Source organism: Spermophilus citellus (assembly GCF_964194105.1).
Source record: "Spermophilus citellus genome assembly, chromosome: 8".
NCBI lineage: Eukaryota > Metazoa > Chordata > Mammalia > Rodentia > Sciuridae > Spermophilus > Spermophilus citellus.
Window position 1 is genome coordinate 4,807,911 of NC_138189.1, and position 10,025 is coordinate 4,817,935.

General features: G+C 55.5%; 1 protein-coding gene across 1 annotated transcript in view; it reads left to right on the forward strand.

Moving 5' to 3' along the window:
• Positions 1 to 9,739, forward strand: part of JAKMIP1 (janus kinase and microtubule interacting protein 1) — a 128,962-nt gene extending 119,223 nt beyond the window's left edge. The window contains exons 19-21 of the mRNA XM_081303255.1: positions 3,973 to 4,038; positions 6,952 to 6,996; positions 8,116 to 9,739. Of these exons, the coding sequence (XP_081159381.1) occupies positions 3,973 to 4,038; positions 6,952 to 6,996; positions 8,116 to 8,145 (141 nt within the window). The 3' untranslated portion in view covers positions 8,146 to 9,739. The remainder of the gene's footprint in view (positions 1 to 3,972; positions 4,039 to 6,951; positions 6,997 to 8,115) is intronic.
• The last annotated feature ends 286 nt before the right edge of the window (positions 9,740 to 10,025 follow it).

Consider the following 10,025-nt stretch of genomic DNA (forward strand, 5'->3'; position numbering starts at 1 on the left):
GGCAGCACACAGGTGACTGGTGTTGCTGGGATGCTCACCAGCCACCACCATTCCAGTGTCACCACGTGTAGCAGCAGCAGGACACAGAACCCCAGCCATCCTCAAAGATGCGCAGACTTGGTGTGCACCTGTGTGCTGGGCACTTCCCTTTCAGGATTCCCTGGATTTGGGCACCCAGGTAGGGTTCCTGGGAAGAGGGGGTTTTCCTTATGGCAACCAGGGACACAAGGTGTTGGTGGAAGTGTATTGTGCACCTTCCACATGCCAGGGCCCCTTCTGGCAGGTGAGTATGGAGGGTGACAGTCTCTGCCTTCCTGGAGAGGGCACTGAGATTCCAGCCAGGGGAACAAGCAGCCCATGGATAGACATGAAGGGTGCTGGACAGCCACAAAGGCGGAGATACAGGGAGGGGGTGAGCTGGCCTGTTGCCCGCAGAGGGAGCAGCGTGCCCAAAGGCCCTGAGGTGGGGCAGGTTTACTGTGCTCCGTTGAGTGCTTTGTGGGTTTTGACAGCTAGAATTTTCAAAGTAGCACACTCTCTCCTGCATGTGTGTATAGGAGCTTTAGGAGAAACCACTAACCTGACATGACAGTTGTCATAAGCTTCAATAAAACTCAGAGGTGTGAGCTGCCGTGTGAAATGCCCAGCCCCTGGTTGGCCTTGGCTAGTCAGGTCTCGCCCCAGCTTAACAGATGGAAAAACAGAGGCCCTCTGGCTGAAACGGCGGGAAGCAGTGGCCTTCCCCTCCCAGCCAGCACAGGTCCATTTCCCCTGTCTCCACCCCAGGTTTATCAGTCATTCCTTACAAGTGTCCATTCTACTCTGATTTGATAGTTTCAAAAATCTGGTCTTTTCAAAAAATAATACTGCAAAAACCATTTATTTTGTTCGAAGGGAAAAAGAGATAAGAATTTCAGACCTGAAATACAGTGATTTTCAGTTTTTCCTCCAGGACACGAAAAATGGTGGCTTAGAAGTACATGTGGAAGCTGGGATGTGGCATAGGGCATGGGTGCCAGGGGCAGAGAGGCTTGGGTCTCCTGTCCCCTTGCAGCATGGCCTGAGATAGCCGCTGGGGTTGCCTGTTATCCTGAGCTGCCCGCACTTGTCTTGCTCCTGTCCCTGCTCACTGCCCGCTCTTTTCACTGTGTCCCCATTAGAACACCAGCTCCCTCAGAATCTGTATGGATCCCTGCTACAACCCAGTGCCTGGCACAAGGCTGGGTGCAAACACAACGTCATAGACGCCACACACAATTCAGTACCACTCCCCAGGACGTGACGCCACAGGCAGTACCACAGCACAGGTGCCCAGCACCCCACAGCAGGGGCTGGGCCAACACTGGCCATTTAGGCATGGACCCTGGCTCTGGCTGTCTGCTCTGGACAGGATGGGCCCATTTCATCTGGCCATGGACTACACACCTGTCCCATGGAATATAGTCCAAATTGGGTCACTTGTCTGCCTGTCCCCAGCCCCCTGCTGACACGTGCATTTCCAAGCCCTATGAACTAAGGGAAAGAGGAAGGGAAAGGAACCCCCGATAGCTGACGTGCCTTCCCCAACAGGATTACTGTGCTTTGCCCACGTTTTGCCTGAGCAGGGGTAGAGGTGAAGCCTCAGTGTGGCCTCGCTGTGCCCCGCCCCTCTGGGGTCTCCTAGCACCTGTTGTCCTGCAGAGAAGTCTGCTGGGACATTATCCAATCGCAGCACCCTCCCCGTGTCTCTGCCCTAGAGGCCTCCACGACACCAGGACCCCTCATCCCCACCCTCCCCAAAGACCTTCAAAAGTCTGGGCCGCTTAGCCTGGCGCTTGGAGCCCCTCCACCTCGCCTGGGGCTCCCCTGCTGGCCATCTTGCCGTTTGGCTTTGACTTTCCCAATGCCTGTGTGCTGAGCGCTGTTCCAGGTGCTGGGCTCAGTGGGGACAGAGTCGGCCCCACTGCAGTCCTATCCCAGGGCTGGGGGAGGCCTGCCACATGGTCAAAGGTTCATGAAAGGTTGTGGGTGGAGCCCACCCCACACCGTGGGCTGCTGACACTTTGCATGGGCCTCATCTCACCCTAGGGTCAGGGGTCACTGCAGACGCAACAGAAAAGGGGCCCAGGCTTGGGGCAGTTGGGGCACTCACTCAAGTCCCTCAGCCTATAAGTCGGGGCCCAGAACCCAAGCCAGGCTGAGCTTAGCTCCCTGCTCACTCTCAGATGCTCTTCTGACCCTGCAACACTATGTGAGACTTGTCAGGGGACTGTTGTCACCAGACTGAGGTCATACACCGTACCTTGTGTGGGAGAATCCGAGGTGCCATTCTTAATCACGCATGGAGTACCTCGCAGCACCAGGCTCTGCTGTGATTCATGGACACAGCAGCTCCATTGCCCTCAGTGTACAGATGACCGTCCCATCTTCAGAGGGGTCGAGGTCTTCCTCCCAGCTCCTGCATCAGGAGAGTGTTCTTTGTCTCCTTCAGGCCAGCCTGCTCTGCTTGCCTGTCCCGATTTTCCTGAAATCAAAATGGCATCATTGCCCTGTCTACAGCCTTGTCGCTCCCCAGGACACTCCCAGCTCAATGGGCACCTCATCGGGACATCCCATCCCTCCTGGCCTCCTCACATCCCTCACCTAGGACCCCAGCCTCCTGGTACAAGCTGTCCCCTCTGCCTGGGCTTCCTGTCACTGGCAGTGGACCTTCAGAGCCCTGCCAGACTTGATGCCCCCTCTGGGGTCTCAGCCCTCAGCTCCGTCCTCCACCCACCTGCAGGTCTCTCCAGTGTGACCTGAGTGTGGCCTTTTCGGGCACTCATGTAAGAGAGCACCCCCCACCTCCACCCTCAGTGCTCCTTGAGTCTCAGTGACGTCATTGCTCATCTGCTGAACAGTCTCTGTATTCATGTGCTGCTGCTGGCTGAACCCTAACTGGTCTCTAAGCTCTTCAAAGTGGGGACTTTGTCTCCCTGGCACATATTGAGCTATAGTTTCAGAGGAATGCCTATAGTTGTGGTTCTCAAAGTAGGTCCCTGGACTAGCAGTGTTCACATCCCCTGGGATTCACTGCAAATGCACCCCTGAGGGGGGCAGTGACCTGCACCAGCAGACCTCCTGCTGACGCTGACGAGGGTGGGGAACTAGGGCTCTCCAAGTGCACAGAGGGCTTCTCTGGGTCTCTGGAGGCCACGTCTTGTTGACTTAAGTGTCCTTCCTTACCCCTCACAGCCCTCTCTCAGTGAATGAGGTCTCTGTCTACATCCAGGGTTGACAAGGGCTGTAGCCAGCTGGGCCACTGGTGGGGTTGGCCCACTTGAGATGGTGAAACTCTCTTGATCATACCACAAACTGGAGAAGGTTGTATTTGCCAGACCTGAGGGTCGAGGGGTGATTGAAAAGCCACCTGGGAGGGTGGGTGGCTCACAGGGGCTCAGGAGGTGCAGGACTGAGTGGAGTGACCCCTGTCTGGGCTGCAGGGACAGAGGGCTTCCTGCAACTCAGTGCTGAAGTGAGAAAGTCTCAGCAGACCTGGTACCTAGTGCCAAGTAGGGTTCTGAGGGGTGGCAGGTGCCCAGAGGTGCCCTCTCCACCCTTCTCCTTCCCCAGACTCCTGCTGAACAAATGTTGGACAGACTTGTGATTCGGAGTTACAGCCAATCCATGATCTTTATGAGCCTGCCCCAGGCCCCTGCCTGACTTGGTCCTGTTTTGACTTTTGTATTTTTTAAATTTAAAAGGTCTGTCTTGGGGGTGCTATTTCCACCAACAGCTGGAATCCATCTGTAGTGACTGGAGTCAGTGGTGTTCCTTTGGGAGCACTGGCTGGAGAGGAGCAGGGTGGTCACAGATGGCACGGGTGGTCACGGAGCTGCCCGCTGCATATTTCACCCTTCACTGCCTCCACACCGGGCCACCATGAGACTTGAAGGGTAAGGTTTTGAACTGGGACAGCCTACTTTTCATGATGCGTCCTGATCTCTGTTTCAGAGAATACGGGACTTGGAGGACAAACTTGAGCTTCAGAAGCGGCACCTGAAGGAGCTGGAGGAAAAGGTAGGTGTCCGGGGCTCATGTGTCCTGTGACTCCGCCCCTGAGATGCTGCTGGGAAACTTTAGCTTTCCCTGTGGTTTCATAATGTCCAAAGAATGGGTGTGGCCTCCAGCTTTCCCCTCTCCAGTCCTCCCAAAGCAGCACTTCCAGAGAAATCTGTGCCTCCCTCAAGGGCCCTCTATCAAAGAGGCAAAGTGCTGCCCAAACCTCTGCAGCGTGTGTGTGTGTGTGTGTGTGTGTGTGTGTGTGTGTGTGTGAGTGTGTGGTGTCATCCACAGAATCCCTCTGCCGCCTCACAGGGAAGCGTGTGGGAGCACTAGCAAACTAACGTCTTTTGTCTGGAATAAACCGGGTTAGACTGTGACAGGGCTGTCCTGTCCCCACCACAGACATGGGCCATCATCCCTGGAGTCACTCATGTTAAACGCTTTCCATAGACCAAAAGTCAGGCGTGTGTTTCTCCCTCCAGGGGGAAGGAGACTGGTCTCTTGCTGACCAGCGGTGTTTCCCACTCAGCTCCACTGGTCCCTGTGTACTTAGGGCTGTCTTATGGGTGAGGAAACCCAGGTTGAAGTGAATTGGGAAGCTGGTCCTTGGTTCCAGGTGGAAAGGGGCAGCTGGGGTCTTCCCAGATGTTGTGATCACTCCACTTGCACCCAACTCACTCCATTGATCCTGGTGGACACATGGGACTTGTGGGGGACCACACAGGCAAAGCTGCTCGTGGGGGCATTTGCCACTTCCCATGTACCCACCTGGTGGCCACGGATCACTTGAGGACAGGGGCCAAGTTCTATTCATTCTTCATCCAAGACAGGGAGTAGGGCATCCTCTGGTGCTTGTGGGATGAGGAAAGGAATGGCCACACGTGAGCGCAGAGGAAGGCCTCAGTGGCATAGCTAACGTGGTAGAGGTGCAGGGACAGGATGCAGGGCTCCTGCCTCTGCCTGGCCAGGGGCGGGGGAGTCTAAGGCTGGTAGGCCTGAGGAGTCCATTCCCTCTTAAAGGCAATGGGAAGAAGGCCCACAGAGGAAGAGGGAGAAGGGCATTTCTGGGCCTACGCCTGTCTTGTGAGAGAACATTAACCCCCAGGAACAACCAGGGCCATCACTGGGCGTCACTGGAAGCAGGATGTCCAGAAGGGGGCGGCAGCCCAGCCTAGCACTGTGGGCAGGAAAGACAGGACCGCCTGAGGTCAGAGCCCTGCTGCCTAGAGCACAGGGCCTGGCTGGCTGCGCAGCCAGTGGAGTCCTCAAGGGGGCGTCAGGGAGGCAGGGATTGGTGCTGGAGCCCTCCTGGGAAGGCGTCCATTGCAGATTCCTAGAGCCCCCATGGCAGGCGCCCACTCCTGTCCAGCCTCCTGAGAGGATCTCAGGATAATTCCCTTGGAGATTTCCTGGGGTGAGCTGGCTTTGTAGGCCACTGCATCTGGGTTCTGCCCTGGTTTGGCCCAGATAGGCCCTGAAATGAGGGGAATGTGTCTTTTGCTCCCGGCCCGGAGTCCCATCTGCTGCTGGGAAGGCTGCCCTGTCTCCCATGATGGTGGCAAAGATAACATTAGACAGAGGATGAAAATCTCTTAGCACAAGGCCCAGCCAGATAGGGGCCCCAGCAACCCTCCCACCCGCCTGCCCATCTCCTTGGGACTGGAGGACTTTGGTCAAATAATTACAGAGCCATAGAGGACAGAGAAGAGGCTTAAAACACAGCCCCCATTGCTTGGAGATTGACAGGTCATCGGCTGCACTCTTCCTGGGGAGGACACTGGGGGGACACTGGCATCCCCTGCCCGGCTCCTTTCCGTTCTTTCCTCAAGGCAGGTGCATTGGTCTGTCCCCTTTAGTCCCAGAGGAACTTTCAGAGACTGTATCAAGCAGGAGGCATCAGCCAGGGAAGGACACCTGGTCAGTCCGAGGACCAGGAGCATTCCAGGGTGCCTGCAGGTCACCCGCATTTCCTCATGGCCACCACCTGGCTGTCGTGATGGGGGAAGCTCCGGCTACCCTGGTCAGTGGCCAGAGACGCTCTGCCACAGCCCCTGGGTGGCCCTTCCTGTCCCGGCTTCAGTTTCCCCATGTGGACAAGGAGGCTAGGTGATCTGATGGCCCCTGCAGCTCTCACCTCCAGGGATTCTAAAGAAGCTGGTGGCTGTTTATCTGGATTTTTACTTTTTTCAATAAATAACATGGTGGAGCTAACACCTTGATTTTTAGGGGGAAAAATAACTATTTCAAAAGCCCCTGGTGATGGTCAGGTAGGTTTCTTGTAATGATTAATGATTCCATTGGAGCAAAGCAAGTCATGAAGAGTTGAAGACATTTTTTTCAATATGGCCTGTATGATTTTTTGTTCCTGTGTGGCTAGGTTTTTCCTGCTGTTTATTTTTCTTCTTAAAATCAACTGATCAAAAGACACAAAGAATTTTAAAACAGTGAATCTCTTGGAAGGAAAAAACCCTAGTAGGGATGGTGGGTCATCTGCAGGTTGCGCTGGGTGACCGGGGCGGTGATACCTCATCCCTCCTCAACATGGCCTGGTGTGCTTGTGGGAGTCACCCATCATGACCTCCAGAGGGTTGCACTGTCCTGTCCACCCAGTTTCAGCACCCAAAAGTCCCAGATCGGGGTGTAGCCCTCCCCTGGCACCCTGGGTTGGCAGAGTGCTGGGGAAGTTTGCAGGGGTAGCCCTCTGGGCATGGCGTGCTGGAAGCCGGGCGTGCCAGGTGACATCCGTTCCTGAACCTGCTCGTCTCCAGCTCCTGTCTCTAAACCCAACCTGATGTCATAGATCTTGTAAGATGCTATCATTGAAATCCATACCACATATCTTACATCTTTTTTCTTTTCTTTTCTTTTCCTCGTTTTCTTTTGGTCTTATGTTATAGTTTTTGTTCCTTTTTTTGTTTTTCTCACTAGCATTCATTCTGTGGCCTTGACGACTCCAGTGAGCCAGGAACTCGGGTTGGTATGCTTTCCTTTTTACTCATAAAAATGACGATTTTCCAACAAAGGAGGACCCTTCCATCTCTGGCTGGAACAGTGCTGGAGAGAGGGGGCTCCTGGAAGGGGCCTTGTGATGGGTCCCACCCGGGATCTTCGAGTCCTGGTGACCCTGGGGTTCCTGCAGTCCCGCCGTGGCAGGGAGGTTGGGAAGGCATGCTGGGACTAGGAAAGCCCTAGTGGAGTTTCATCCACAGAGGGGTTTTTGTTTTATTCCAAGGCCCTTTCCAGTCTGGCCTCAGGTTCCGGTGCTCTCTGTGGCTCTTCTGTAGAGTGTGGAGCGAGTGGGCTTGCATGGTCAGGGGACTGCAGGAGCAGGCAGTTAATAAACCAGTGGCCCAAGAGGCCGGACTGTGACCTACCTGCCAAATGCCCAGGGAGCCCTGCTTCTCCCCCCGGAAGACCCTTGCCCCCTTGCCTGGTATGGATGTCTATCTGTGCTCAAGAACCACAAGCAAGAAGCCACCCCCGCAGCTGGTCCTGCCCTGATCACTGGACACCTGTCACCCTGAGTCCCTCCTTTGACGTCTGAGCCTTCCATATCTTTCTCCTGTTCTGAGTTTCCATTTTGGCCCTGGGGTCTTCCAGGGATCCTGGACTCTAGGGTTCTGCCCTGAATTCAGCCCAGGCTGAGGGACCCAAGCTCCAGAGGTACCCCCTGTGCCCACTAGAGGCCTGGACACCTGGGCTGAGCTCTGACAGCTGGCCCTACCTGCCATCCTCAGGGCAGCATCCCCTGATACTGACTGCTGCCCACAAGGCTTAGGTCTGGTACCTTCTACCCTAGGGTCAGGGACAGAGCATAGCACATACTGGCTGTCCATTCAACGTGAATGGATAAAGGAATGCTCTCAGGTTGAGACAGCTCACCTCGTCCACTAAGGAGGGGCACGGGTGGGGATGGAGGACAGGAGATTCAAATCCTGCTTGCTATGTCCCTAGATCATCAGGGAAGACCCCCTGGGGCTCTGCTGGAGAGCTCAAGATGGCACAGGGTAGGTAGGGGCAGATAAGTTAGGGACCATCCAGCCATTTGAACCTACATTCTTGTTTCACTTCAAATTCTTTTTAATCTTACAGGATATAAAAAGAGTTTATGGAATGAGCTGAGTCCTGCGGCAGCCCCAACCCTACTCACACCAAAATTCGACAGCAAACAAGTTATTCAAAGCCCAGAGACTGAAAACAGAATTCACATGTGTTTGAAAACAGCTTTAAAGGGAGGCCTCTCAACTGTGGCTGCATCCCAGCTAGCCCAGGCTGAAAGGACTCTGTGGGACAATGGGATCATGTCAAACTCAGTCACAGCTGGGTCCCAATCATGGCACCTTCAGGAGCCTGAGGGGCAGAGACCTGGAAGCCAGGAAACCAAGTGCAATTAGCAGGAACTGAGGGGCTGGAGAGCCACTACACTGTCTGGGGACCAACTTGAGTCCCTGTCCCCACACTGTATGCCTCCCCCAGCTGTGGCAAAGGTGCCCAGCTGGACCCAGATGCCCCCTCTGCCCAGTGTATATAAATCTCCATGAATCGTGCCGTGTTCATCACGGAGTCTTTCTGCCGGAGCTACTTGAAATGTCCCTGTGATCAGAACCCAAAGCCTGGCCCTGTCAGCAAAGCCCTCTGGCTCTGTGCACAGCTGGATGTAGCAGCTGGCAGAGAGAGAGAACTGGAGCCTCGCCCACCATGGAGAAGTGGACCCCAGGGACCGAGGATTCCCACTCTTGCAGGTGTGGCATGGCAGAAGTTCTAAAGAACAGCTCTCCCCAGGACCAGGTGGAGTGGGGACCAAGAGCAGCATGTCCACCCCAGGCCATGCTCGGACCTGTCTTGCTTCTTGATTTTAATTTGCAAGGGGCATGGAGGAAGAAAAAGCTGGCAGGTGGAGCAGCTCCAGCCACCCTGAGGACACAGGTGCCCCCAGGTCTGAGGCCAAGCCACTCCCTCACTCTCCCCAGAGAAGAGTGAACACCCCACTCCAGGGAACCTGAATTGAGCAGAGAGGTGCCCGGTGGCCAGGTGGCTGTGTCTCCCTGAAGAAGGATGGCGGGCAACGTAGGGAGGCCCTGCCCTCTGGCAGAAGTTGAGACCTGGAGGAAGCTCTGGAGAAGTGCCTTGAGTGTTGTTCTAGGGTGGAGGGGGCACCTTGGAACGCACCTGATCACGTGACGATCCTCCCCAAACTTGCAGAAGCAGGACACTTGCTTTTAGGTGAGGTGGCTGAAGAGGTGTGTGGAAGGGAAAGAGGACAGCCCCTCTGTGGGTAGGCCGGGATGCTGCCGGGTGCGGCTGCGCGGAAGCCATGCCAAAGGTGCCACCCTGAGATTTCCTGCAAGAAGAACCTTGGAGAAAAGGGAAATGACTGGAGTTACAGCTGCTGCAGGGCCCCTGGCAGTGGGGACCTACAGAGGCTCTGGAGTTCTTGGTAGACCAGATCCAAGGATGGAGAAGGCAGGACCCATGCTCTGCACCCGAGGGGACCCAGCCAGATGGGAAGGGGCAGCCCCTTCACATCAAATCCAAGAGTCGAGGGCTGGAGGCAAGCACCCGAGAACAGCTGAGAAGCACCCACTTTGTTGAAAACCAAACCTCAGAGCATCTGTGACTCACCATCGCTTGGTGACCAGGTGCCAAGGCACTGCTGGTACATTGGCTTGAAAATGGAGGCCAGGATGGGAGTGTGGGGTCAGCACCAGTGAAGACCAGAGGCCCTCCCTGCTCCAGCCGAGCAGAGGAAGGTCCCTGCACTGACTCTGGGGGCAGAGTGCGGAGCAGCCCCAGATGGTCCTAGGGGTGCCCAGGCTCTCTGTTCCCACAGCACAGTGTCTGTCCAGCATCCCTACAGGACTGCGCTGGGATGTGGTCCTTGTGTCCTCTTATAGCTGGGCAGTATCTGTGACTGCTCAGCTATCTCACTCAGACAACAGGAGGCGAGTGGACTTGGCTTTGAACTCTGAGCCATGTGGTCACTCCCAGCCCCCACTTCCCTG